This window comes from Rhinoraja longicauda, chromosome 1 (assembly GCF_053455715.1).
Source record: "Rhinoraja longicauda isolate Sanriku21f chromosome 1, sRhiLon1.1, whole genome shotgun sequence".
In the NCBI taxonomy this organism is placed as follows: domain Eukaryota; kingdom Metazoa; phylum Chordata; class Chondrichthyes; order Rajiformes; family Arhynchobatidae; genus Rhinoraja; species Rhinoraja longicauda.
Window position 1 is genome coordinate 97,169,576 of NC_135953.1, and position 27,862 is coordinate 97,197,437.

Sequence of the window (27,862 nt, forward strand, 5' to 3'; positions counted from 1 at the left end):
CCCTCCTCCTTCCCAGATCTCCCTCTATCTTCCTGTCTCCACCTATATCCTTCCTTTGTCCCACCCCCGACATCAGTCTGAAGAAGGGTCTCGACCCGAAACGTCACCCATTCCTTCTCTCCCGAGATGCTGCCCGACCTGCTGAGTTACTCCAGCATTTTGTGAATAAATGGATAGGTGACGTATCGAGTCGGGGCTCTTCTTCAGGCTGAACTATACTTTGGTAGATAGAGTCATGGAGTCATCTACATGACTCTATGTCAGGTAGTCATGACATACATCGCTTTTGGCCCATATCCCTCTGAACCTATCCTACCCATTTACCCACCCAGGTCCTTTAGATGATGTTATTGTAACTGCCTCAACTACCACCTCTGGCAGTTCGTTCCATGTACAGACCAAACTCCGAGTGAAAAAGTTACTCCCCAGGTTCCGATTAAATCTTTCCCCTTGCACCTTAAACTTTGTCCTCTGGTTTTTGATTTCCCTACCCTGGGAAAAAGACTCTATGCATTCACCCTGTCTATTCCCCTCATGATTCTCTACACCTCTATAAGATCAGCCCTTAACATGCTACAGTCCAAGATCTCGCAATTTGTCTGAAAATGCAGGTAATTAAACGATTTTCTCTTCACCGGACTCTTATTTGCCAATCAAACCTTCCTCACCTGTATCCGCTTATCACCTATGGAACCAAGGAACTGCAAATGCTGGTTGACGGAAAAGGACATAAAGTACTGGAGCAACTCAATAGGTCAGCCAGCATCTGTGGAGGACGTGGAAAGATGACGTTTCGAGTCGGGACCCTTCTTCAGTCTGAGCCAAAATGTCACCTATCCATGTTTTCCAGAGATGCTGCCTGCCCCTGAGTTATTCCAGCACTTTATGTTCTTTTTTGTGGACCAGCATCTGCCGTTGCTTGTTTTTACTCTTTTGACTAATGTTGATTTCAAGCAGTTAGAACACAAGAAAATAGGAGCAGTAGGCCACTCGGCCCCTCTAGCCTATTCTGCCATTCAATATGATCATGCTGGGTCTATGTTGGCCTCAACTGCTCTTCAGTACCAGTTCTCCATAACCCTCAACTACTTCCAAATATTTATCTATCTCCACCTTAAGCATATTGGAAGATCTGGCATCAGCCATCCTCTGAGAGAAGAACTTTCATTGCATGTCAGCTTTAAATGACCGGCCCCTTATTTTATATCTATAGCCCCTTGTTGGTGACTGTTGCACTTGTGAAAACATCTCAACTTCCACCCTTTCGAGCTGCCTTATAACCTTACATGTTTGAACAAGGCCACACTTTAAACTCCAGGGAATACAGACACAAACTGTGTAGCCTCCCTTGATAGGTCAACCCTCTGATCCCTGGAATTAGCCAGGGAGATAATTCCACGATCCGACCTCATCATTGATCCACTCCATATTTTGCACTATTAGGGTACTCTATGTACTTTGGTTTTTGCAAAATCTAGATTACAATAGACCTAGATTAGAATAACTAATAATTTATTATATATTTATGTTTTTGTTATTTTTATTGCATCTAAACTGACTGTAAACCTGCAGCAAATAAGAATGTCACAATTTTGGTCCATATCTGGTGCATATGACAAATGAATACTCATGACTCTTGAATTTCCTTTGGACTACTTCCAATGTTTCTGTGTTCTTTTTTAGTTATGGGGATCTGTCTGTCTCTCTCTGTCTCTCTGTCTCTCTCTGTCTCTCTCTGTCTCTCTCTGTCTCTCCCTGTCTCTCCCCGTCTCTCCCTGTCTCTCCTTGTCTCTCCCTGCCTCTCCCTGCCTCTCCCTGTAAACCTGCAGCAAATAAGTCTCTCTCTGACTCTGTCTCTGTCTCTCTCTGTCTCTGTCTCTGTCTCTGTCTCTCTCTGTCTCTCTCTGTCTCTCTCTGTCTCTCTCTGTCTCTCTCTGTCTCTCTCTGTCTCTCTCTGTCTCTCTCTGTCTCTCTCTGTCTCTGCCTCTGTGCCTCTGTGTCTCTGTGCCTCTGTGTCTCTGTGTCTCTGTGTCTCTGTCTCTGTCTCTGTCTCTGTCTCTGTCTCTGCCTCTGTGCCTCTGTGCCACTGTGTCTCTGTGCCTCTGTGCCTCTGTGCCTCTGTGCCTCTGTGTCTCTGTCCCTGTCTGTCTTTCTCTCACTTTTACCTACCATTACCTACCTACATACCTATCTTTCCCATAATTAATTAGGGTGGCACAGTGGCGCAGCGGTCGAGTTGCTGCCTTACAGCGCCAGAGATCCAGATTCAATCTTGACTATGCATGCTGTTTGTATGTTCTCCCCGTGACCGCGTGGGTTTTCCCCAGGTGCTCCAGTTCCCTACCATATTCCGAAGACGTACATGTTTGTAGGTTAATTGGCTTTGATAAAAACTGTAAATTGTCCCTAGTGTGTAGGATAGTGATGGTGTACTGATGTTTGCTGATCAACACAGACTCAGTAGGCTGAAGGGCCTGTTTCCACGCTGTATCTCTAAACTAAGCTAAACTAAACTAAGCTAAACGACACTAAACTAAACTAACACCCTTCATTCTGGTGAAGGGTCTCGACCCAAAATGTCACCCATTCCTTCTCTCTAGAGATGCTGCCTGTCCTGCTGAGTAACTCCAGCATTTTGTGTCTATCATTCTAGTAAACACCTGTACCATTTCCAAAGCCCCTTCTTCTTTCCGTAATGAGACGACCCGAATGGGACACCCTTGTCCTCTTTGCTGTCATTGATGGGATATTTCCCATAACATTCGCAAGGCTCAATGCCATGCAATCATCAACATGCTACGAACATACCCTCACACAAAATAACGTTTCACCTAACACTTGCCAGGCTTGTCCCGCCCCCTCACCCCACCTCTCTTTTCCAGCTTATGGCCCCCCCCTTATGAGTCTGAAGAAGGTCCCTGATTTGAAACGTTGACTATCCATGTCCTCCAGAGATGCTGCCTGACCCTCTGAGTTTTACTCCAACACTTTGTGTTTAGCTCTTTGTGTGCCACTTGGACAGGTACATGGAGAGGAAAAGTTTAGCGGGATATAGGCCCAACCCAGGTAAATTGGACTAGCTTAGACGGGGCATATTGGTTGGCATGGACGAGTTGGGATCTGTTTCCGTGCTGTATGACTCAATGATTCTGTGACCTTCCAATTTGTCCAGTACCCTTTGGACTTTGTTTGTTCAGTCCATGATTCATTCTTCCATGATCTTTCTGCCGACTGGTTTTGTTAACACTCTCCACCCACTCATTGTGTTCTGTCTTCATGCCACTGGGTTCTAGTCTCCTCATTTCCCGCATTTCTTGGACTCCCGTCAAGCATCGAGACAATTTTGACATTGGGATGATTGCAACAGACGGCAAAACAAACGAGTTCCTTTTCTCACAGCAGCATGCTCATAGTAACAATCTGTGCACCATCTGCAACAGCTGTCGCATTGCCCTCCTCCAGCGTTCAAATTATCCCGGAAGTGAGAATCAGCTGAGATACGGTGATCGCCTCACTGACTGATGTGTCCCCAGTCCAGCATTAGACCCTTGCAGTGCTTTTACACATCAACGGTCTGGATCTAATCCAGCCCAGACAAAGCATAACAATCATACTTATTTGTCAACTTTGGGGCGGTATAGTGACGCAGCGGTAGAGTTGCTGTTTTGCAGTGCAGAGGCCCTGGTTCAATCCTGACTACGTGCGCTGTGTGTAATCAGTTCCAGGAACAGAATGACACCATTTGGCCCATCACGTCTATTCTGCTATTCAACCATGGCTGATCTATCTTTCCCTCTCAACCCCATTCTCCTGCCTTCTCCCCAGAACCCCTGACACCCCATCCTTACTCACTCACCCCTGAGTTTGTACGTTCTCCCTGTGACCGCCTGGGTTTTCTCTGGGTGCTCCAATTTCCTCCCACACTCCAAAGACGTACTGTACAGGTTTGTAGGTTAATTGGCTCTGGTAAAATTGTCCCTAGTATGTGTTGGGTGTAGGTTAGTCTACGGGGTGATCACTGATTGGTGTGGACATAATGGACCAAAGGACCTGTTTCTACACTGTATCTCTAAAGTATAAAATAAGCTGTGTAAATGGGTGAAATTGGTTTTGAGAGCTTCAAGGCACTGTCATAACTCAGCGAACCAGGCAACATCTCTTTAGGACATGGATAGGCGATGTTTTGTGCCAGGAAACTTCTTCAGCCTTAACAGCAGGTGGGGAGCACATTGGTTAACGTTTCAGACTAACCTTCCAGGACCTTGAACAAGGTATCCAAAGACCCACCTGTGAATTCCACCACCACAGCAGAAGGAAATTAAATAAATCTGGAATGAAATGGGGACCGTGAAACTACCATCAGTTTAGTTTAGAGATACAGCGCGGCCCACTGAGTGAGCGCTGACAGTGATCACCCCGTACACGAGCATTATCCTACACACCACAGGCAATTTACAATCTTTACCGAAGACAATTAACCTACAAACCTGAATGTCTTTGGAGTGTGGGAGGAAACCGGGAGAAAACCCACGCTGTCACGCGGAGAGCGTACAAACTCCATACAAACTCCGCAGAACACTACCCCTGTGCCTCTGTGCCGCCCTTTAATCCCCTCAGAATCACTACAAAGGATACAAAGTACTGGAGCATCTCACTGGGTCAGGCAGCATCTCTGGAGAAGGTGGACAGGTGATGTTTCAGGTCGAGACCCATTTCAATCTGATACTTCACCTCAAACTGAAAGCTTCGCCTCAGTAATGAGAACTTAAGAAAGGGAGCAAAATTAGGCCGTTCAGCCCATTGAGTCTGTCCACCATTCGATCATGGCTAATCTATCTTTCCCCTTCAACCCCATTCTCCTGCCTTCTCCCTGTAACCTTTGACACCCATACTGATCAAAGAACCTGTCAATCTCCACATTAAAAATACCAAATTATTTGGCCTCAAAAAAATACCCAATGCTCCCACTCTGCATTGATGAAAACTATATTCTGCACTCTGTAGCTTTCCCTTTGCTCTATCCATTGTACTTGCTTTTAACTTGATTTTATTTATGTATTGTATTATGTGATCTGTTTGGATAGCATGCAAACAAAGCTTTTCACATGACAATAATAAACCTAAACCTAAATCGCTGTCCAAATCCCGGAACTGCCTGAGGAAGGATCCGAAGGCTTCAGGGTCTGAAGAAGCATTCTGATCCGAAACATCACCCATTCATGTACTCCAGAGATGCTGCCTGAAGCACTGAGTTACTCCAGCACTTTGTGTCCTTTTGGTTATGTTTTATCTTCCTTTACAAATCAAATATCGGGAGAGTTTAATTGTCATAAGTGCTGGCAACCGAACAATATAATTCTTACTTGCAGCAGTTTTATAAGCCAAATAATGCAATAATGCACAAATAAATATACAATAATCAATAATACAATAAATTAATAATCAGTAATTAGAGCATAACTGTGGTGCAACTAAAACAAAGTGCTTATCAGATCATTGTTGCTGAGGTAGTATTGTAGTTAGTTCAGTGTTCAAGACCCTGACGATTGATGGGAAGAGACTGTCCCTGAAGCTGGAGGTCACAGTTCTCACGACATTCCTTCTGATGGTGGCAGCAAGATGAGAGCGTGGCCAGGGTGGGTCTTTGATAATATCAGCTGACTTTTTGAGGAATAGAATCTGAGTCATACAGCATGGAAACAGGCCCTTCAGCCCAACTTGCCCATGCTGACCAAGGTGCCCCATCTACACTAGTCCCACCTGCCCGCGTTTGGCCCCTATCCCTCTTTGTCGATATGTCATTGAGGCTGTTCTGTGCATTTATTCACAAAGAAAATTATTGAGACTAATCCCACCTCCCAGTTCCCTGACCGTATAAGTTATGCGAGTTACATGAACATCCAGATACCTTTCAAATGAGGTCAGGATTTCTGTCTTCAACACATTTTTTTGATTCTGAGTTCTGGGCCCCCAAGAAATTATTTGGAGGACTTTTTGATACTCAACTCCCCTCTTTCCCTTGCGAAGGTTGTCCCAAATCTATGCTCCATTGTTGAGAGAAGGTGACGTTTATTTAACAGTAGAAAGGAGGTTGAGTGATTCAGTGACAAAACAGATTTGTGGATGTGGAGGAATCAATGGCGGGACAGATGTGAGACAATATTTTAACAGACAATTAATGGCCACAATTGACTCGTAGTTGATCTATAGCGGTCCTGTGGGAAAGGTGATCAATGAGCAAAGAGTACACTGCAAAGAGGTAATGGTGCTCCATGACCCTCCAAAACTCTGGAGAATGTGGTGTAACAGCTTTGGACTGGAGCCTACATTAAACCATGACACTCTCCGCTAATGTACTTTTTATGGAAATGATTATAATTCATTCCTGAGTGTCTTATTGCTGCACAGTGGGAAAAGTTATTGGTCATCATAATATTGATAAATGTAACTGGAAGGAAACTGCGTTGATTATCCAGTCCATTACGGCATGGTCGAAATGTGATCTGTCTACATCTGTAAGTACAGTGCATTGTACATATTTACATAATCTCTGTCCCCAGCTAGGTTGATTTTACAAAACCCGACTTCATTGAGTCATAGAGACATACAGCATGGAAACGTGCTTTTCAGCCCAATTTGCCCACGCCGACCAACATGCTCCATCTACATGAGTCCCCAACAACATTTAAGACATTTGGACAGGTACATGGATAGAAAAGTTTTAGAGGGATATGCGCCCAACGTGGGCAGGTGGGACTAGCGAAGATGGGGCAAAGTCATTGGTGAACACAGGCGAGGGGGGGTTTTGAAAGGCAGATGGTTGGACAAAGGCCAGAGATGAACACAGACAAGGTGCAGAAGGAGCTATTTTTGAATCTGGTGGCATGTGCTTTCAAGACGAACTGGGATGTTGCCTGGGATAGAACATAGAACATAGAACATAGAACACAGAACATAGGAAAATAGGTGCAGGAGTAGGCCATTCGGCCCTTCAAACCACCACTGCTATTCAATATGATCATGGTTGATCATCTAAAACCAGTATCCCGTTCCTGCTTTTTCCCCAAATCCCTTGATTCCTTTAGGCCAAAGAGCTAAATCTAACTTTCTCTTGAAAACATCCAGTGAATTGGCCTCCACTGTGGCAGAGAATTCCACAGATTCACAACTCTCTGGGTGAAGAAGTTTTTCCTCATCTCAGTCCTAAATGGCCTACCCCCTTATTCTTAAACTGGTTCTGGACTCCCCCAACATGAGGAACATTTTTCCTGCATCTAGCCTGTCCAATCCCTTAAGAATTTTATATGTTTCTATAAGATCCCCTCTCATCCTAAATTCCAGTGAATACAAGCCCTGTCGACCCATTCTTTCATCATATGTCTGTCCCGCCATCCCGGGATTTAACCTGGTGAATCTACGCTGCACTCCCTTGTAGAGTGCTTAAGTTATGAGGAGAGACTTAATGAGTTGGGGTTGTTATTCTTTTAGTGGAGGACAGTTAGGGTGGGACCTTCTTGTGTTCTAACTTCAGCAATGTGCCGTAATTCACAGCAGGACAAGATGGATAAATGACTGAATTTTGTAATGCAGACAGAGTAGTTAAAATTGTTTCATGTTTCCCACTTATTTTCACAGATTAAGCAGAAAAAGAATAGATATAAGAAACATAAAAGCTCATCGTTTGCTTCATTAACCGAGAGAATGCCTGCTCTGGGAACAGAGGTAAGGAACCTTCTTCCACGCTTCCATTCATGGGATGCTTTCTGTGTGGAGTTTGCGTGTTCACCATGTGACCGAGTGGGTTTCCTATGGGTGCTTTGGGTTCCTCCCGCATCCCAAAGACGTACGTAATGAAAATTGATGGACAATTGAGACTTACTGAATGGTGAAAGGCCTGGGTAGAATGGATGTGGAGGATGTTTTCACTCATGGGAGTATCTAGGACCAGAGGGCACAGCCTCGGAATAAAAGCATGTTCCTTTAGAAAGGGGATGAGGAGGAATTTCTTTAGCCAGAGGGTGAATCTTTGTAATTCATTGCCACTGACGGCTGTGGAGGCTGTTATTGGGTATTTTTTAAGCGATTGACAGATTCTTGATCAGTAAAGGTTTCAAAGGTTATGGGGAGAAGGCAGGAGAATGGGGTTGAGAGGGAAAGATAGAACTGGCATGATTGAATGGTGGACTAGATTCAATGGCCTGATACTGCTGCTATGAACTTATGAATACAAATCTGGTTTGAAAAGAGAACAATTGCAGATACTATAAACCAAAACTGAATACCAATAGTGCTGGGTTCACTTAACAGGTTAGGCAGCATCTGTGGAGGATGAGGCAGAGGCAATGTGTCAGGTTGATGACCTTTGATTGATTGATTGGGTGGCACATTACCGCAGCGGTAGAGTTGTTATGTTACAGCGCCAGAGTCTTGGGTTTGATCATGACTACAGATGCTGTCTGTATGGAGCTTGTACATTCTTCCTGTGACCTCGTGGGTTTTCTCTTGTTGCTCAGGTTTCCTCCCACACTCCAAAGACTTACAGGTTTGTAGGTTAATTGGCTTTGGTAAAAATTGTAAATTGTCCCTAGTGTGTAGATTGCTGGTCGGAGCGGACTCAGTGGGCCAAATGGCCTGTTGCCGTGCTGTATCTCTAAACTAAACTGAACTATACATGCAGTTGAGAGTTAACAATTAACACCCTTCTTTCAATCCGTATCTCTGCATAACAATCTGTACTGAAATCAGAGGAACCACGACTTTTGAAATTTTCAAGAAGATGACAGATTCTTGATTTGTCAAGGTGTCAAAGATTATGGGGGAAAAGGCAGGAGAATGGGGCCAAGAGAGAAAGATAGATCAGCCATGATTGAATAGTGGAGTAGACTCGATGGGTTGAACGGCCTAATTCTGCTCCTATGATTTATGAACTTATGAATACAAATCTGGTTTTAAAAGAGAACAATTGCAGATACTGGAACCCAAAATGAAAACCAATAGTGCTGGGTGCACTAATCAGGTTAGGCAGAATCTGTGGAGGGAGAGGCAGAGGCAATGTTTCAGGTTGTTGACCTTTGATTGATTGATTGAGAGGTTGATTGAAAAGCTCCAGGTAGCAGGTCCACAGTGTATTGAAGCCAGTGAGGACAAGAGATTTGGTTTAAACTACAGTCACATGAAACGTCACCTATCCATGTTCTCCAGAGATGCTTTGACCTGTTGAGTTACTCCAGCACTTTGTGTCTTTTTTTGTAAACCAGCATCTGCAGATCCTTGTGTCTCTGTGAGATACCTTTCTTCCCTGGAGATAAATGAACAAAGCATTGAAAAGGCACTGCAAGTTATTTCCAAGGGTGGACAACGTGGATGCCTCTGGCAAGATACTAGATAAATGTGCAAGAGAAGAGGCAATAGACCTCAGGATGACGTATACCTAAGATGGCGCCCAAGCCAGGCGACTCTGCGTGCTGGTCCCAGAAGTAGATCTGCAATCACGCATTACAGTCGCTCAGTCTTTCAGCTGACTGGTTAGCACGCACAAAAGCTTTTCACTGTACCTTGGTGACAATAAGTTCATAAGTTCAGGGCTGATCTACCTTTCCCTCCCAACCCCATTCGCCTGCCTTCTCCCAATAACCCCTGACACCTACTAATCAAAAATATGTCAATCTCCGCCTTAAACATATCCATTGATTTGGCCTTACACAGTCTTCGGTGGCAATGAATTCCACAAATTCATCACTCTCTGACTAACCAAACTAAACTAGAAAGAAATGCTGAAAGCCTCAGATGTTGTGGATGAAATGTGAGGTGACTCCTATGGAGTGTGATGCCACCACATTCGGCTTGGACAGATGATCTCTTTCTGTGCTACACGTTCTTTGTGTGAATCTGATTAATAACGGGAGCTCTGAATCCTCCAGAGTACAGCCACCATCTAGATGTCTATTCAGAACCGTGCCTATTTTATTCTCCTCTGACTATGCTTTGTAAAGTTGATTTATGGCAGAGGAAAGTTAAACTTCAACAACTGGATTTTTATTTTCCCTCTACAATGTAAATTTCCTGGCAGTATCTAAGTACACTAGTCAGAGAGCAAAGAGCTAGACAAACAGTGCATTGCTCTCCTGATTGAAATTGACAAGTGTACATCGATTTGATTGGATTGACATAAGGTGCCGGAGTATCTTAGCGGGTCAGGCAGCATCTCTGGAGAAAAAGAATGGGTAACGTTTTAGGTTAGGGTTTTTCTTCAAACTGAAAGTAGGGGGAGAGGGGGGGGGGGGGGGGGGGGGGGGGGGGTGGTGGAGTGAGAGAGCTAGAGGCAAGAAAAGACCGGGTCAAATCACGGCTGGCAACAAATGGCCCTGGTAGGCCCATTGTTGTCTAGGGAAGGTGTGATCTCAAGAGGGATATAATGTGGTGAACTGTGGAACCGGTTCAATGACTAAGGTGGTGAAAAGAGGGCGGGAGGGGAGGGGAGTGTGAGTTACTTAAAATTAGAGAATTCAATTTTCATACCATTGGGTTGTAAGCTATCCAAGTGAAATGTGAGGTGCTGTTCCTCCAGTTTGTGTGTTGCCTCACTCGGACAATGGAGGAGGCCCAGGACAGAAAGGTCAGTGTGGGAATGGGGAGGGCAGTTGAAATGGTTGGCAACCGGGAGATTTAGTTGGCCATGGTTGTTGGGAGGGGATACATTCCTTTAACTTGGAATGAGAGCACAAAATGGGTCTCATCAGACAGGGTATTTTCATTGTGTATGAAAGAACTACAGATGCTGGTTTAACCAAAAATAGACACAAAATGCTGGAGTAACTCAGCGGGTCAAGCATTTCCGGAGAAAAGGAATAGGTGACATTTTGGGTCGAAACCCTTCACCAGGTGATATTATAAATAATATCATCAGATGATATTATTTTCATTCCTCGCCCCGCTGGCTTCCCAGCCGCCCAAAATTATCTGATGTAGTCTGCCAATACTGGAGAAAAAGAAAAACAATAATGTTGCTTGTGTTCCAGTTTAAAATCAGCAGTTTTTCACATTAATCAAAGCCACTGACATCGAATCTCAGATGGTTAGCGATATTGGATATGAGATAGCAATGCAAACAATTTTTTTTCAGGAGGAAGTACAGTTCATGTATTTTAATGAATAGCAACTTGTTAAATAACTGAAAAGTTTAGTTTAGTTTGGATATACAGGCTCTTCGGCCCACAGAGTTCACGCCGACCAACGATCATCCGTTTCATACTAGTTCAAAGTTATCCCAGTTTTGTAACCTACACACGAGGGGCAATTTACAGAAGCAAATTAACATATCTGCATGTCTTTTTAATGTGGAAGGAAACTGGAGCGCCCAGAGAAAACCCGTGCAGTCACAGGGAGAATGTACAAACTCCGTATAGACAGCACCCGGTAGTCAGGATCGAACCCGGGTCTCTGGTGCTGTAAGGCAGCAACTCTACCGCTGCACCACCGTGCCACCAGAAGTGATTTATTCCACTTTAGCTTGAGTTAAGAGTCAAGAGTGTTTTATTGTCTTATGTACCTAAACTGAACAATAAAATGCTTACTTGCAACAGCACAACAAGTTTGTAAACACTGTACTCAATAGATAATATAACAAACAAACTTAAAAAAGTTCAATAAATTAAAAAAACCCATGTTGTGCAAATATAACAAAACAAAGCTTGAAGTCCCTGGGAGAACAGTTTGGCATCATGTTCGGCACAGACATAGTGGGCCGAATGGCCTATCTCTCTGCTGTACTGCCACATGTTTTTATGTTCCATGAGGAACAAGTTATTTGTTTTGATATTTGACAAGCATTACTTGTTGGTGAAGGGGTGTTTAGTCAAATCAACATGAGTTCATTGTCATCCACATAAGTACTGTGAGGTAGATAGATGGAACGAGTTGCTGAAGTAGTTGCGGCAGGTTCTATCACAACGTTTAAAAAACATTTGGGCAGGTGCATGGAACAGGACAGGTTTAGAGGGATATGGGCCAAACGCAGGCAGGTGGGACTAGTGTAGATGGGTCATGTTGGTCGGTGTGGGAAAGTTGGACCAAAGGGCCTGTTTCCACGCTGAATGGCTCGATGACTCGAAATGCATTTCCACACCATTGCCTGGAGCATTGCAATCAGCAGGATCAGTGTCAGAAATAAAGAACTCTATAACTCTTAAATGTTTGTAGCTTTCAATTAATCTTGAAGTGGGTGTTTGATTAATATCTTTGAGTTGCTTGGGTAATGAGCTAATTAATCAGTCAGATTTCATGATCTACTGGCTTGTTATGGGTTTCTTGGGCACCTGTAAAGTCACATTGAATGTTTAGTATCCCCAGTATCTATCCACAATCGCTCTACCATGGCCACATTCTGTCTTGTGGCCACACCAATGGAAGCTTCCTCATGGGTGCTGTGAATGCCCAGTGCACCTGCTCCTCTCCTCTTTAGACTTTAAAGATACAGCATGGAAACAGGCCCATCAGCCCATCGAGTCCACACCGACCAGCGATCACCCCGTACACTAGCACTAACCCACACACACTAGCAACAATTTACAATGAACAGAAGCCAATTAACCCACAAACCTGTACGTCTTTGGGGTGTGGGAGAAAACCGGAGCACCCGGAGAAAACCTACGTGGTCATCGGGAGAACGTACAAACTCTGTGCTAAAAGCACCCATAGTCAGGATTAAACCCGGGTCTTTGGCACTGTAGGATCATGTAGGATCTTGCATAAGATCAAACCGTAGGCATTTCTATAACACCCCTAACCACTTTACAGCAAATGAAATTCTTACTGATGTGTAAGAAGTCTAAATTATGTATTATAAGAGTCATAGATCTGAACAGTACGGAAACAGGCCCCATGGGCCACTTGGTTACGCTGGCCAAGTTGGCACGCTGGACTAGTCCCATTTGCCTGTGTTTGTTCATAAGTTCATAAGTCGTTGAAGCAGCATTAGGCCATTCGGCCCATCGATACCACTCCATTATTCAATCTTTTCTCTCAACCCCATTCTCTTGGCTACTCCCAATAACCTTTGACACCCTTACTAATCAAGAACCTGTCAACTCCACTTTAAAAATATCTAGTAACTTGGCCTCCAAAGCCACCTGTGGCAACAAATTCCACGGGTTCACCACCCTCTGACTAAAGAAATTCCTCCTCATCTCCTTTCTAAAGGTACGACCTTTTATTCTGGGTCTACGTTTGGTCCATATTCCTCTACACACTTCTTATTTATATATCTGTCTAAATGTCTTTTAAAAGTCATAATTGTATCTGCTTCTTTCGCTTCCTCTGGCAGCTTGTTCCAGATATGGACTACCCTCTGAGTGAAAAAGGGTTGCCCTTGAAATCACTCATAAAGCTCTTTCCCCTTGTCTTAAACCTGCGCCTTGTCGCATTAGTATCTTCCACCTTGCAAAAAAGACTGGGCGTTCACTTTATCCATGTCGCTCACGATCTTGTAAGGTTGGCATAGTGGCGCAACTGATAGAGCAGCTGCCTCATCCCGCCAAAGACCTGGGTTCAATCCTGACATCGGGTGCTGCCTGTGTGGATTTTACACGTTCTCTCTGTGACCGCGTGGGTTTCCTCCTGGTGCTCCGGTTTCCTCCCACATACCAAAGACGTGGGTTTGTGGGTTAATTGACCTCTGCAAAATTGCCCCAAGTGTGTAGGGAGTGTGCAGGGAGTGGATGAGTAAGTGGGATAACATAGAACTAGTGTGAACGGGTGATCGATGGTCGGTTTGGACTTGGTGGGCCAATGGACCTTTTTCCATGCCGTATCTTTTAATTCAATTCTCAATGCAGCCCCTGAATCTAAGCATTAATTACTTACTTGATCTTTGAGAGTGAAGAGGATGTGGAATCAATTCCCACGGGAGGGTTGAAGTGAGTGGGAGAGAGACAGTTAAGGAAACTCTCAATGCCCAAGCGCTGACAATGTGCAGAAAACAAAGAGAGAAGGTCAAGGCTGGTGTGGAACACAGCACTGAGAGGTCTGTCATTGAGCAGTAAGTTGCCTTGCAATTAAACCCACAGAGAAGGATCTCAAAGTGCTGGAGAAACTCAACGGGTCAGGCAACATCTGTGGCAGAGATGGGCAGATTACATTTGGGTCGAGACCCTTCTTCAGACTTCAGAGAGGTGAGATAGACATAAATGTTGGAGAAACTCAGCGGGTCAGGCAGCATCTCTGGAGAACATGGATAGGTGACATTTCAAATTGGGATCGTTCTTCAGACTGAAGGGCCCGAACCCAAAATGTCTCCCACCCATGTTGCCTGATGCGCTGAGTTACTCCAGCACTTTGTGTCTATCTTTAGTATAAACCACATCTGTAGTTCTTTGTTTCTAACTTCAGGGAGTTATGGCTTGGGTCTCCAAATTGACCGCTGATAGTTTTCGGGTTTAGGTTTAGGCATCTCTGGACATCATGGATAGGTGACGTTTCAAGTCAGAACCCTTCTTCAAATCCTTCTTCAGGGAGTTCCAGGATATAGACCCAGTGATTTAGGTTCAGGTGTATTATTGCCACATGTACTGAGGTACAGTGAAAAGCTTTGTTTTGCATGCTATCCAATCGGATCAGATAATACTATACATAAATACAATCAAGTCAAACTCATGTACAATAGATAGAGAAAAGGGGAAGTGACAGAGTGCAGAATATAGTGGGAGCTTCCCTCCATATTGTACGGTGCAGGATTGTAGAACTCATGAACTATTTGGCCTGCAGAGGTCAGTGGTGCTGATTGAACAAGCCTCCCATACTATTAGATATTCAGGCAGCTGCCTAATTAATTCTGACCGTATGAATCCAGTTTTCATGCTGCATATAAAAGGACACTGCAAAGACGTACAGGTATGTAGGTTAATTGGTTGGATGAATGTAGGAATTGTCCCTAGTGGGTGTAGGATAGTGTTAATGTGCGGGGGTCGCTGGGCGGCACGGACTTGGTGGGCCGAGGGGGCCTGTTTCCGGCTGTATATATATGATGATGATGATGATGATGATGACACCCTACAAACATAGAACATAGAACAGTACAGCACAAGAAAGGGCCCTTCGGCCCACAATGTCTGTGCCAAGCATGATTCCAAGTTAAACTGATCTTATCTGCCTGTACATGATCCCTATCCCTCTATCCCCTGCGCATCCATGTGCCTATCTAACAGCCTCTTAAATGCCACTGTCGTATCTGCCTCCACCACCACCCCCCACAGGGCGTTCCAGACCCCCATTACTCTCTGTATAAAAAATCTTGCCCCACCCATCCCCATTAAACTTCCCCCCTCTCACATTATAGCTGTGCTTTCTTGTGTTGGACATTTCCACCCTGGGAAAAAGGTTCTGACTGTCGACCCTATCTATGCCTCTCATAGCTTTATATTATTCCATCAAGTCTCCCCTCAACCTCTGATGCTTGTGTATTGAGAAGAATGTCGGGGTGTCTTAGCTTGGGCGGCACAGCGGTAGAGTTGCTGCCTTACAGCGCCAGAGACCCATATTTGATCCTGACTATGGGTGCTGTCTGTACGGAGTTTGTACGTTCTACCCATGACTGCGTGAGTTTTCTCTGGGTGCTCCGGTTTCCTCCCACACTCCAAAGACTACAGGTTTGCAGGTTAATTGGCTTCGGTAAAAGTTATAAATTGTCCCAAATGTGTAGGGTAGCGCTAGTGTACAGGGTGATCTGTGGTTGGTGTGGACTCGTTTGGCCGAATGGTCTGTTACCGCGCTGTATCTCTAAAGTAAACTAAAGTTAAAGCTTCCTTTCCCTTTGATTGCCCACTCTGCATGTCATAGAATCACAGTGCCAAGGAGTCTGGACCCTTGCCCAGTTATATCCGCTGTTCTCCTTCCAACATGAAAGTCAGACAGATGGTACAGACCCCAGGAAAGGCAACAGAAATATATCTTGGCTGATTCTTTTACACTTATTGGGGAATCAACCTATTCCCAAATAGTTAACAAAGAGGATGTGGTCAGTCCTGAGAGAAAAAGGCAGAAATTAAAACCATGTGGTGTGTAGGAAACTGCAGATTACACATCGATGATTGCGGTACGGAAGGTGCATGGTGCAGCAACAAGGAACTGCAGAGGCTGGTTTACAAAAATAGACACAGAGTGCTGGAGTTACAGTGGGTCTGGCAGCATCTCTAGTGGACATGGCACAAAGTGTGGGAAGAAACTGGAGCACCCGGAGAAAACCCATGCAGTCACAGGGAGAACGTACAAACTCCGTGCACCCAAGGTCAGGGTCGAAACCCGCCTCTGACATTGTAAGGCAGCAACTCTGTCGCTGCGCCACTGTGGCGTCCTGCCCCCCCCCCCACCACCCCCTTCTCACCCTGATAAGAGTGAGGAAGTCATGTTGCAGCTTTATAGGACTCTGGTTAGGCTGCATTTGGAGCACTGCGTGCAGTTCTCCTCACCCCATTACAGGAATGATGTGGAGGCTTTGGAGAGAGTGCAGAGGAAGGTTACCAGAATGCTGCCTGGATTAGAGGGTTTCAGTTACAGGGAGAGTTTGGCCAAACTTAGATTGTGTTCTCTGGAACATCAGAGGCTAAGGGGGAGACCTGATAGAAGTATGTAAAATTACGAGAAGTATAGATAGGGTAGACAGTCAGATCTTTTTTTTCCCCAGAGTGTAAATGTCAAAGACTAGAGAGCATAGCTTTAAGGTGAGAGGTATATATTTGAAAGGAGAATTGCGGGGGAAGTTTTTTGTTTACGCAGAAGTGCTGAGTTCCTGGAATGTGTTGCCAGGGGTGGTGGTAGAGGCAGATACAATAGTGGTATTTAAGAGGCTTTTGGATAGGCACATGGATATGCAGGGAATGGAGGTTATATGGATCACATGCAGATGGACCTGATGAGTTTATCTTGACATCATGTTTGACGCGGACATTGTTAGCCAAAGGGCTTGTACATGTGCTGTGCTGTTCTATGTTCTATGTTCTTCTGCCTATTTGGATACTCCCTCAGCAAAGCTGGACAGCACAATATGTCTTCAGTAGGTGTACCTATCAGCTGGGCAATTGGGAAGTCCAGCAACCTTTCATGACTCCAATAACGAGGGTGTTGCTTTCTGATGAGGAAATAACATGTAGAACGGTATATGTTTAACATTCAGGGCTTATTCAATATAGTTTAGTTTACTTTAGAGATGCCGCATGGAAATAGGCCCTGCGGCCCAGCTTGTCCATGCCGACCATTGATCACCCGTTCACACTCAGTCTATGTTATCCCACTTCCTCATCCACTCTCTACATGCTAGGGGCAATTTTACAGAGGCCAATGTGTGAGGAACCCAGAGCACCCGGAGGATATCCACATGGTCACAGGTGGAACGTGCAAACTCCACACAGAAAGGTCAGGGTCGAACCCGTGACTCTGGCGCTGTGAGGCAGTGGGTCTATCAGCTGCGCTACTATGCCGTCCTGAACTGTTGATATGCACGATTTTAAAAACATTCCGAGACCTGCCATGCTTTGTCCTGCCTTTCCTCTCTCTTGGAGCTTTCTTCTCTCCCCCGACAATCAGTCTGAAGAAGGTTCCCTGTAGGACGCACAGTGGCGCAGCGATAGAGTTGCTGCCTCACAGCGCCAGAAACCTGCGTTTGATCTTAGCTATGGGTGCTGTCTATACTGAGTTTGTACGTTCTCCTTGTGACCATGTGGGTTTTCTCTGAGTGCTCCAGTTTCCTCCCACACTCCAAAGATGTACAGCTTTGTAGGTTAATTGGCTTCTATTAAAAAAATGGTAAATTGTCACGAGCGCCGTAGGATCGTGCTAGTGTGCGGGGGGGGGGGGGGGGGGGGGGGGGGAGTAGGGTGATCGTTGATTGGCACGGACATGATGGGCCTGATTCCACACTGTATCTCTAAAGTCTAAAGTAAAGTCCAATGCCACCTTTCTCTGTTCTCCAGAGATGCTGCCTGACCCGCTGAATTACTCCAGCACTTTACGTCCCTAATTTCCTTTACCTTGTACAATAACATTGCAAGCTTTGGTTGTTTTTCATTCTATTTATAGGATGTTCCGCTTATGCATTCTTCATTAGTATCACAGCCCATGACTTGGAATCACACCTCTTTTCCTCGCACAGCAAGCTGTAGCTGTAACCATCTGGCAAGGTGCAGAGTCGGGCGTTGACACCTTGCCTCTGTGGGAAGACGGAGATATATCAGTAGGAAAAATCTGCCCGTGTTACACACATGTACTTCCTATCAAAGACACGTAACCCCCATGGCAGCTATTTATCTCCTCAGTGTTGGTTTCATAATACAGGGGCCAGGGGAGGGAATAATGGGGCAGATAGATATATAAAAAAAGAACATCGCAATGGTAATGGCTTGTTTACATTCCAAAACAAATGTCCTGAAAATGGAAACCCTTTTTTCATGGTTTCTCCATACTCCCAGGTTTTGATTTGCTTTTTATTTTCGAGTAGCCCATGTGAAGCGAATGGGCTACATAAATTTCAACTACGGATAAACATACATGTAAATGCCCCAAAACATTTCAGGTAAAAACAAAGAACTGCAGATGCTGGTTTATACCCAAGATAGTTACAAAGTACTGGTGTAACTCATCAGGTCCGGCAGCATCTCTGGAGAAAAAGGATGGGTGACGTTTGGGCTCAGTATCCTTCTTCAGTCCCAACCCGAAACGTCACCCATCCTTTTTCTCCAGAGATCCTGCCTGACCTGCTGAGTTACTCCAACACTTCTTCAGGTAGATCACAACTCTTCACTCAGAGGGTGGTGGGTATTTGGAACGAGCATCCAGAGGAGGTAGTTGAGGCAGATACAGTGTCAATCTTTAAAAAACACACAGATAGATACATAGATAGGAAAGATTTAGGGAGGATATGGGGCAAATGTGGGTAAATGGGATTATTTTAAAGGAGCACCTTGGTCGGCATGGATGAGTTGGACCAAAATGCCTGTTTCCGTGCTGCATGACTCTATGACTCTAATTGGTATTAGTTTATTTGGGGCAATTTGGTCGGCATGGACATATTGGGCCAAGGGGGGGGGGGGGGGGGGGGGGAGGGGGAGGGGTGGGGGGGAGGGGTAGGGGGGGGAGGGGTAGGGGGGGGAGGGGGAGGGGGAGAGGGGGAGGGGGGAGGGGGAGGGGGGGAGGGGGGAGGGGAGGGGGAGGGGGAAGAAAGCCAGAAGCGAGGAGGGGCAGGACAAAGTCTGGCAAGTGATAGGTGGATACAGGTGAGGGGGTGTTTGGTTGGACAAAGGCCAGAGATGAAAATACAAAACGTGTGAGATGAAGATAGAAGAAATTCAAATTATGAAACCAGAGGAAGGAATATAGGAGGAAGAAGATTGTGGGGAGGGGGAAGGGGAGAAATATGTGTGAATCTATGTGGGGCACAGGGAAGAGAGGGGAATAAGGTGGTGGTGGGGGGGGGGGGGTGGAGAGAGGGGTGGTTGTTAGGTTAGTGACCTGAAATTGGAGTATTCAATGTTTACACAAATAGGAACTGGAAATGCTGGTTCATAACAGGCAGTATCCCTGGAGAAAAAGGATGGGTGATGTTTCGGGTTGGGACAACTTCTTCAGACATGGCTTGCAGGCGAAGTCCAAGTCCAACATTTTTCCAGAGATGCTGCCTGAGCTGCTGAGTTACTCCAGTACCACGTGTCTACCTTTTATGCTGAACAGGATAGACACAAAATGCTGGAGTAACCCAGTGGGTCAGGCAGCATCTCTGGTGAACATGGATAGGTGCCTTTTCTGGTCTGGACCCTTCTTCAGACTCATGAGTACAGGAGTTGGGACGTTACATTACAGCTGTACAAGACCATGGTGAGGTCACATTTGGACAGTTTATGTTGCCCCGCTGTAGGAACGTGTCATTAAACTGGAAAGGGTGCAAAACAAATTGAAGAAGATGTTACCGAGTCTGGAAAGGTTGAGCACTAAGAGGATGGATAGGCTGGGTCATTTTTTCCTGGAGTCGAGGAGATCAAGCGGTGACAGGGATTACAGGGGAATATCAAATAACGAGTGGAATGCACAAGGTGAACAGCCAGACTCCCTCTCCTTCCCCGTCCACCTTTATTCCCCGAGGCAGCTTCCCGCAGCCGACCACAAGGGCATGTTAGGCCCAACCCTGGTTCCCGCTCCTCTCCTGCTGGTCTTGCTCCTCGCCCGTTGTTGCTGGCTCCATCATCCTGGTCTCTGGTCTTCGGGAGACGAGCAGGGGCCGGCACGGTGGCCTTCCCCTCCCAGGCCGGCGGACTGCCGGGTCTTCAGTTCGATCGTGGGGGACCGGCTCGGCGGGCTCCCAATGAAACCGTGATCTGTCGGCTCTTAAGTTCGGCCAAGGGCCACTGCCTTTGTAGAGATGAGAAGAAATTTCTACATCCAGAGGGCGATAAACCTGCAGAATTTGCTAAACAGAACAGAATTAGTTAAGGAGGAGATTTCTGGACACATAAGGCATCGAGAGACATTGGGAGAGAGGAAGAAAATGGATGATCAGCCATGACCACATGGAGCAGTAGAACAGACAGGAAGGCTGAGTGGCCTACTGCTGATTTCTAAGTTTCTAAAAAGTAATGTACCAACTTCCAGAAGTCACAGGTGTCACATACTTAATTTGAAGATAGGTGTGACAGCTGGCATCTCACTTCAGAAAGGTTCCGTTGCCTGTTTCAAATGATGGAGGAGGTTGGAGCAGCCAAAGGCATGATGAGCGTTTGACGGCTCTGGGCCTGTACTCGTTGGAGTTTAAAATCTCATTTGGAACTCATAGAAACAGTGATGTAATGCTGAGGCGGGGCCTTCCATCCTCTTGCGGGGGCTGTGCGTGTCGGTTCCCTCGGTAGGGGTCGGGCTGCCTGTCCGTGGGTGCGGGGGGAAGAGAGGGGAAGTTTTGTTGCCTCCATCACAGTGAGGGGGTGTTTGGAGTCACTGTGATGGATGTTTGGGGTCGTGTGTCCTGTGTTCTTTTCTTTTTTGCTGTGTCTTGTGACTGCTGAAATTTCGTTCGGTATTTATACCGAATGACAATAAAGTTTTGTTATACTGTTATGTTATGTTATAAGGCACTGGTCAGACTGCATTTGGAGTATTGTGAGCAGTTTTGGGCCCCATACCTGAGAAATAGGGTTGCCAACTGTCCCGCATATTGGGCTAAATTGGTTTGTCCCATACGGGACTGCCCTTGTCCCGTATTAGGCCCGGGGGGGCGCTGTAGGCCTGTAGGCATGGGGGCTGCTGTAGGCCCAGACAGTGTAGACCCGGAGGCCCGGGCGCTGCCCAACGGAGGTTGCATAGCAGCCCGCCTCCCGGCCCAGGGGGGGGGGGGGGGATTGGTGGAGTGGCAGCACGTGGGCACTGGCTGGATGAGGTCATGTGGGGCGCATCACCTCTTGTCCCTTATTTGGGAGTGAGAAAGTTGGCAACCCTACTGAGGAAGAACGTGCTGGCATTGGAGAGGGTCCAGAGGAGGTTTACGAGAATAATCTGAGGAATGATTGCGTTAACATATGATGAGCATTTGACGGCACTGGGCCTGTACTCGTTGGTTTAGAAGGATGAGAGGGAACCTCATAGAAACGTACTGAATAATGAAAGGCCTGTATAGACTGGATGTGGAGAGGATGTTTCTACTAGTGGAAGAGTCTAGGACCAGAGGGCACAGCCTCAGAATAATAGGATGTACCTACTAGAAAGGAGATGAGGCGGGATTTATTTAGTCAGAGGGTGATGAATCTGTGGAACTCATTGGCACAGACGGCTGTGGAAGCCGCGTCATCGGGTATATTTAAAGCAGACATTGACAGGTATTTGATTAGTAAGGGTGTCAAAGGTTATGGGGAGAAGGCAGGAGAATGGAGAATCCACTTTCATTTCACTGCACATCGTGTATGTGCATGTGACAAATAAATAAAACTTGAACTTGAACTTGGTGACACCATACATAAATACGAAGGTAGACACAAAATGCTGGAGTAACTCAGTGGGTCAGGCAGCATCTCAGGAGAGAAGGAATGGGTGACATTTCGGGTCGAGACCCTTCTTCAGATTAATATCAGACATAAATACAATCAGTTCAAACTCAAGCACAATAGGTAGCACAAAGGGAACGATACAGAGTGCAGGACATAGTTCTCAGCATTGTAGCGCACCAGTTCCATAGACAAAGTCCAATGTCCGCAGCGGGGTAGAGGTGAATCGGACAGTACCCTAGCTTATGGAAGGACCGTTCAGAAGTTTGATAACAGAGGGGAAGAAGCTGTTCCCGAGTCTGGTGGTGCGCGCTTTCTAGCTTCTGTACCTTCTGCTGGAGCAGGAAGAAGAAGGAACTGGGGTGGGACATGTCTTTGATTATGTTGGCTGCTTTTCTGAACAGCCTGAAGTGTTTAAAAATAAAACACAAAGTGCTGGAGTAACTCAAATGGTCAGGCAACATCTGGGGAGGGATTTTGCCTGACCCACTGTGTTATTCCAGCACATCGGATTCACTAGTGTTCTTTAGGATGGAGATTATTTTTCTCCCATTACCTATCTCCAGGAACATAGCACTGTTGATAATACCCAAATGCCATCTGAAATTGGCATTTTCTGCTTGAGAATGATTGAGAATGATCAGCCATGATCACATTGAATGGCGGTGCTGGCTCGAAGGGCCGAATGGCCTTCTCCTGCACCTATTTTCTATTGTCTATTGTCTATTGAAATTATTCCAACAAGCCTTTATATCATTACGGTGGATCACATACCGTTTAGGTTAATTTAGTTTAGTTTAGTTTAATCTAGTTTCTCTTTCCCCCGACTTGTTAGTCTGAGGAAGAGTCTCGCCCCGAAACATCACCTATTCCTTTTCTCAAGAAATGCTGCCTGACCCGCTGAGTTACTCCAGGTTTTTGTGTCTATCTTAGTTTAGTTATTTTAGTTTATTGGCACGTGTACCGAGGTACAGTGAAAAGCTTTTTGTTGCGTGCTATCCAGTTAGCGGAAAAGACTATACATGATTATACAGAGAGCACCCGAGGTGTGGATCGATCCCGGGTCTCTGGTGAGGTGAGGCAGCAGCTCTACTACTGCACAAAGGTGCCGCCCACTTTCGAGCAGCAATGGAAAGTGTTGCCACTGACTGGGACCTATGGACTTGTTCCTGAGATCCCTCTGTACATCAATGCTGTTAAGGGTCTTGCTTTTAATTGTCCATTTCCCCTTACATTCAACCTCCCAAAGTGCAACACCTTGCACCTGCTTGGATTAAGCTCCATCTGCCATTTCTCCGCCTACTTCGGTAGCTGATCTCCTTCCCGCTGTATACTTTGACAGCCTTGCTCACTGCCATGAACAAGTGAAGCATGTTCATCGAGGCTTAAGCTTTGCTGAGGCATGGAGCCCGAAGTCTCAAATCTGCAGCTTTAATGCACTCAGCAATCCAGCCCAGAAAACCCAGAGAGTGGGAGCCTGGATCTGGTGTTTGTGTACTGCTGAGCTCTTGTTGATTATGCAGCGAGGAAGTGCCAACACAACACCACCGGCACTTGCTAGCAACAGTTCAATACCTGCACGTAACCCTGTGACAAGTGACAGCATGTGTCGCATCTGACGGCAGTAACTGCACTGTGAAAGATGCACACAGGTGATGCATAGAGACCCATGAAATATATTGAGCACACTCCAAAAGCTGGCACTGGCTTCTCTCCAAAAGCTGAGCAGATAAAACAACCTATGGTTCTGGAATCTTCATAGACTTGAGGAGAAAAAAAACATTGTGTATAAGATCCTGAGGGGAATTCATAGGGTACAAAATACACAGAACCTTTTACCCAGAGTAGTAATTAGTAATAGTAAGTAGTAGTAGTAGTTATTAGTGATTAGTAAATTGGAAAGAGCGCAGAGCAAATTTACAAGGATGATGCCAGGATCTGAGGGAGAGGTTGGGCAAGATAGGACTTTATTCCTTGGAGCCCATGAGTCTAAAGGGTGATCTTATAGAGATGTATATAAGCATGAGGGGAATAGATATGAGCTGCTGGAGGAGGAGGTTGAGGCAGGTAGCAGCACAATGTTTAAACATTTAGACAAGTACATGGATAGGATAGATTTAGAGGGACAGGGGCAAAATGCAGGCAAAATGTGGGACTTGTAGGTGAAAGAGACTCTGTGTTTTCACCCTATCTACTTCCCTCACAATCTTATACACCTCTATAAAATCACTCCCAGCCACCTACGCTCTAAGCAATAAAGTCCTCGCCTGTGCATTCAATGTGTGAAGCAATGTACACAGAAAGCAATACAAAGTCTTGCACTTGTTTTGATGATGAAACATAAAAGCACAAAACAGTCCCTTCGACCCACAATGTCAGTGCTGAACATGAAACCGAGACCAACTCTTATCTGACTGTGCATAATCCATATCCCTCCATCTCTGCGTATTCATGTGCCTATCCAAACATCTCTGAAACGCCACTTTCGTATCTGCCTTAACCACCACCCCGAGCAACGAGTTCTAGTCACCGACCACCTTCTGTGCAAAAACTTGCTCCGCGCATCTCCTTTAAACTTTGCCCCTCTCACCTTAATTTAATTTTTCCATCTGGGAAAAAAACTCATAGTTTGATATACTTCTATCAGGTCTCCCCTCAACCTCGAGCATTCCAGAGAAAACAATCCAAACCTCGTTGACCTCTCACTGCAGTTAATATCCCCAAATGTTCTTGAAATTTAATTTTAATGATGAACATGGAAGCTTTAATGAAATTCTTTATTGTAACGACATCGTTGTCACTGATGACTTTTGAGAGTACTGCATTCAGGGAATTTTGAAGCAACACATAATTGTACAGGAAGCCACTTTCAGCTTTGGTGACTTTTTTCTGATTAATGCATAATGGAATTCCAACTAACAAGTAAACAATTACTTACCAATCTAAGATCTAATTTTACCACGTCTCTCCTGGAGTCCTGGTTGCCAGCTGTCAGAACTGTTTTGTTTGTGATTGGAACGCTGGAATGAAAAAGAAATTGGGTTTAATTGAAGAACAGCATAAGTAGATAATAATGAAAAAAATGTTAGCATTATACTCTGCAGACAAGACTGTGAAATTTAACAGAGTTTTGTTAAATAATGAAGGGGATTTAATTAGGTGCGCACACTGTTATTGCTTCTTGTCAGGAGATGGTAACAAATGCAAATCTTTAATCTGAAATGATCAAGAGGATTAAGAGGATGTTCACAAGGGATTTCTTTGACTAGTGATCTTAATTACTTGTAGGTTAATTGGCTGGGTAAATGTAAAAATTGTCCCTAAATTGTGTAGGATAGTGTTAATGTACGGGGATCGCTGGGCGGCACGGACTTGGAGGGCCGAAAAGGCCTGTTTCCGGCTGTATTATATATGATATGATATGATATGATATGAAAACACAAAGTGCTGGAGGACCTCAACAGGTCAGGCAGCATCTTTGGGGGCAAATAGACGAGTGACATTTTGGGACTGGATTCTTCATCAGACTGATGGAGTAGGGGGGAGGGGGCTGGAAAAGAGAGGTGGGAGTGGGTTAAAGCCAGGAAGTGATAGGTGGATACAGGTGAGACTATTCTTCAGACGTCAGACGTTTCATTGTTCCATATAGTACAAATGACAATTAGGTCTGTTTAGGTTTAGGTTCATTATTGTCACATGTACCGAGGTGCAGTGAAATGATTTGTTTTGCATGCTATCCAATCAGATCAGATAATATTATACATAAATACAATCACATCAAACTCAATAGATAGAGTAAAGGGGAAGATACAGAGTGCAGAATATAGTTCTCAGCTTTGTAGCGCACCAGTTCCACAGATAAAGTCCAATGTCTGCAATCGGGAAGAGGTTAATCGAACAGTACCCTTGCTTATGGAAGGACCGTTCAGAAGCCTGATAACAGAGGGGAAGAAACTGTTCTTGAGTCTGGAGGTGCGCTCTTTCAAACTTATGTAACTTCTTGTGGACGGGAGCGGGGAGAAGAAGGAATGATTGCGGTGGGAAAAATCTTTGATTAAGTTGGCTGCTCTTCGGAGACAGCATGAAGTGTAGATGGAATCAATGGTGGGAAGTCTGGTCTGTGTGATGGACTGGGCTACATTCACAACTTTCTGCAATTACTTGTGGTCTAGGGCAGAGCTGTTCCCAAACCAAACTGTGATGCAACCCGACAGACAGTACTCTTATAAGTGCTCTCTTGACTCTTGAGCGGAGACTTCCTTGGTAGATGAAAGGCACTTGAGATACAATGTTCTCAATGTATACTCACCCAATCAATCATTAAACTGGGAGATGAGGCTCCTGTCAATATAGATTCAGAGGGAATGCTCATTGATCAGAGGACCGTAGATGTAGCAAATGGCCACACCGTCACTAAGAAATTGATTAGCGGTTGAATATAATCACTGTAATTTTACTGAGCGATAATTGATGAAAATAATGTAGTTAGCATTTAGGGTGTAAGCATTCCTATTCTAAGCTAATGCCAACATGACATTTGTTAAATGCTAAACACAAAGTGCTGGAGGAACTCAGAGGTTTAGACAGCATCTGTGAAGGGAATGGGCAGGCCATGTTTCGGGTCGGGACTCTACTTCAGACTGATTGTAGTGGTGGGGGGGGGGGGAGGGGGGGGAGCTGGAAAAGAGGAGGGGTTGGACAAAGCCTGGCGAGGGGCAGCACAGTGGCGCAGCAGTAGAGTTTCTGTTTCACAGCGCCAGAGTTTAGATCCTGACCTTGGGTTCTGCCTGTATGGAGTTTGTACGTTCATTCTGTGATTGCATGGGATTTCTCCGGGTGCTCCAGTTTCTTCACACACTCCAAAAATGTACAGGCTTGTAGGTGAATTGGCTTCGGTAAAATTGTAAATTGTCCCTAGTGTACGGGATGTTCGCTGATCACCGTCGATTCAGTGGGACAAAGGGTCTGTTTCCGCGCTGTATCTCTAAAGTTTAAAGTAAATGTCTGAAGTCTAAAGATTGCATAAGAAAGTGGGATAACATAGAGCTAGTGATCAATGGTCACGTAGACTCAGTGGGCTGAATGTCCTGTTTCCATGCTGTATCTCTAAATGGGCTGTGTCATTACAAAATGGACAATGGAATGAAGGATAGAGTCATAGAGTCATAGCGTTGGCCCATCGGCCCAACTTGCCCACACTGACCAACATGCCCCATCTACACTAGTCCCACCTGCTTGCGTTTGGCTGATATTGCTCTGAACCTCTCCTATTCATGTGCCTGTCTAAATGTGTCTAAATGTGTCTCAAATACCACCTTCGGCCCCTCGTTCCATACACCCACTACCCTTTGTGTTAAAAAACCTACCCCTCAGGTTCCTATGAAATCTTTTCCCCCCTCACCTTAAACCCATGTCCTCTAGTTTTCGATTCCCCTACTCTGGGCAAGTGACTTTGTGTTTACCCGAACTATTCCTCTCATGATTTTGTACACCTCTATAAGATCACCCCTCATTCTCCTGAGTTCCAAGGAAGAGTCGTAAATCTTATCTGCACTCTTTCCAGCTTGACAACATCTTCAAGTGTATCTCCACAGATCTCTGAAGGTGGTGGAACAGATGGATCAGGTGGTTAAAAAGGTACACGGGATAATTACCTTCATTGATGAGGCACAGCATGTGTTCAGCGGGGCGAAAGGGCTACGGTTGTGCAGAATATTAGATAAACCATCACTGCAGCATTCTGTGCAGTTCTGCTCACATCACTAAAGGATGTAATAACACTGGGCAGTGTGTCGGGAAAATTCACAAGCATGTTGCTTGGATGTGGTGCAGAGATATTAGCTTGGCTAGTCTTG

General features: G+C 45.3%; 1 protein-coding gene and 1 long non-coding RNA gene across 2 annotated transcripts in view; one reads left to right on the plus strand and one right to left on the minus strand.

Moving 5' to 3' along the window:
* The window catches only part of stpg2 (sperm-tail PG-rich repeat containing 2), a 279,995-nt gene that overhangs the window by 74,165 nt on the left and 177,968 nt on the right, over positions 1 to 27,862 (plus strand). Inside the window, exon 10 of the mRNA XM_078411518.1 lies at positions 7,636 to 7,722. Within this exon, the coding sequence (XP_078267644.1) occupies positions 7,636 to 7,722 (87 nt within the window). The remainder of the gene's footprint in view (positions 1 to 7,635; positions 7,723 to 27,862) is intronic.
* LOC144600104 (uncharacterized) lies at positions 19,909 to 25,209 on the minus strand. The gene is made up of 3 exons (XR_013548083.1): positions 25,175 to 25,209; positions 24,946 to 25,027; positions 19,909 to 20,446 (listed from the first exon to the last, which is right to left on the minus strand). It is a non-coding gene; the product is annotated as an uncharacterized LOC144600104 (long non-coding RNA).